This window comes from Sinocyclocheilus grahami, unplaced genomic scaffold (genome assembly GCF_001515645.1).
Source record: "Sinocyclocheilus grahami isolate Dianchi unplaced genomic scaffold, SAMN03320097.WGS_v1.1 scaffold918.1, whole genome shotgun sequence".
NCBI classification, from domain to species: domain Eukaryota; kingdom Metazoa; phylum Chordata; class Actinopteri; order Cypriniformes; family Cyprinidae; genus Sinocyclocheilus; species Sinocyclocheilus grahami.
Genome location: NW_015506097.1, coordinates 441,368 through 442,949, shown reverse-complemented (window position 1 = coordinate 442,949; position 1,582 = coordinate 441,368). Strand labels below are relative to the sequence as shown.

Below are 1,582 nucleotides of genomic sequence, written 5' to 3'. Positions count from 1 at the left end.
TTTCCTACTTAATTAGCAAATATTTGGTCATTTTTAGCAATTTTTTATTACTTCCATATAGCTTTAATTTTTTTCAGTTTTAGTAATTTTAGTATTTATATGCTAATATAGTATTTATTAATGTTTTGAATTATCCTTTATTTTTATATTTTAGTTTGAGCTTTAGTAATTTTAATATTTGCTTTTGCCAATTTTATTTATTTTTATATTTTCAAATAGCTTTAATTTTAGTACTTTAACCTATACCTTTTCAGGTTTTTCATGCAATATTTATATTTTTATTGTATTGCATCTTCTTTAAATAACTGTAAATGATTTTAGCCATTTTAATTTTAATAATAGTTTAAAGGTTTTTATATTTTCATTATAGTTTTATAATATAATAATCATTAAATTTTTGCTTGAAACAAAACTGTAAAAACGTGTTAGTTGCATAAAGCTCCCGGCTCGTGTTTGGAGTCCCTGTGGCTTATCAGGTCATGTTTATTCGTGATGCGGGCTGCTGATTGGCTCATTTAACGTTAACGAGATTGTCTCTCCTTGGCGGTGAGCTGGAGTGTGGCTTCTTAATTGAGAGCGGCCGTTGAGTCACGCTCCATATCGAGAAGCTCGTCAGCTCACAGAGCCTAATTACGTACTATCTTCATCAGAACTCACGGGGAAAAAGAAAAGCAGCGTCTTCTATTGTGCTCGTTAGCCGCTGGGAGACAGGTGATGCTTATCTTTTTGTGAGTGGATCGGTTGAATCATGTTTAGCTTTATCTGACTCGTCGTTAGAGTCTAGAACTAAACGATTAGCATGTTCTCTTCCGTTAACAGTTCTTCAGTCGAAACACCTAATCAAGATGCATTTGATGAAAGAGAGAAACTCTGAAAGACTTAAATGACAATGAAATTTGTTGTTGGCTATTTCCATTCTGTATTTTAATGGGGGGGGGACTAGAAACTAGAATTGAAAAGTAGAATCTGAACCAGAATCGTTGATTGGTTAGAATAATTCCATTTTTAAAAACGCTTAGAACTTTTAATTACAGTTAATATTGTTTCAACATTTTTAAATTGAATTCTAAATTGCCTTAAAATTAATGATATGCTGAGTCAAAGTTAGTTCATAACGTTTTAAAATGTATTGTACTATTGAAAGCAAAAATATTTTATTTATATATATATATATATATATATAAATAAAAAAACATACATGTAATTTTCTGTATGTAATATATAATGTTTGGTCAAATCTGATCTGAATATGATTTCATGAAATTCATATATAAATGTAAAATGAGCCACGTTTTTGAAGTTTTACACCTTTCAGTCTGTTGTTTATTTCACATTAACATGTGATCTGGTTCCACAGTCAAGAAGAGGAGTCCTCTTCATCATCTAGTGAGGAAGAGGAGGGCGATCAGCTGCAAAACGAAGAGCTTTATGGCAAAGTGGTGTGTGTGCATGGAGTCGTCACTAGCGACAAGAAGAAAACCACATGGTATCCTGCGCTGGTGAGTCACGTATATTTGCATCAATTTGAATTATAAAAATGAATTACTAAAATTACTAAAACTGAAATAAAAGTAAAAAAGCT

General features: G+C 31.0%; 1 protein-coding gene across 1 annotated transcript in view; it reads left to right on the top strand.

Annotated features, from left to right (window-relative positions):
* Positions 1-1,582, top strand: part of LOC107564240 (AT-rich interactive domain-containing protein 4B-like) — a gene marked incomplete at its 5' end in the record, with an annotated part of 40,423 nt that overhangs the window by 636 nt on the left and 38,205 nt on the right. Inside the window, one exon of the mRNA XM_016249254.1 lies at positions 1,358-1,499. Within this exon, the coding sequence (XP_016104740.1) occupies positions 1,358-1,499 (142 nt within the window). The remainder of the gene's footprint in view (positions 1-1,357; positions 1,500-1,582) is intronic.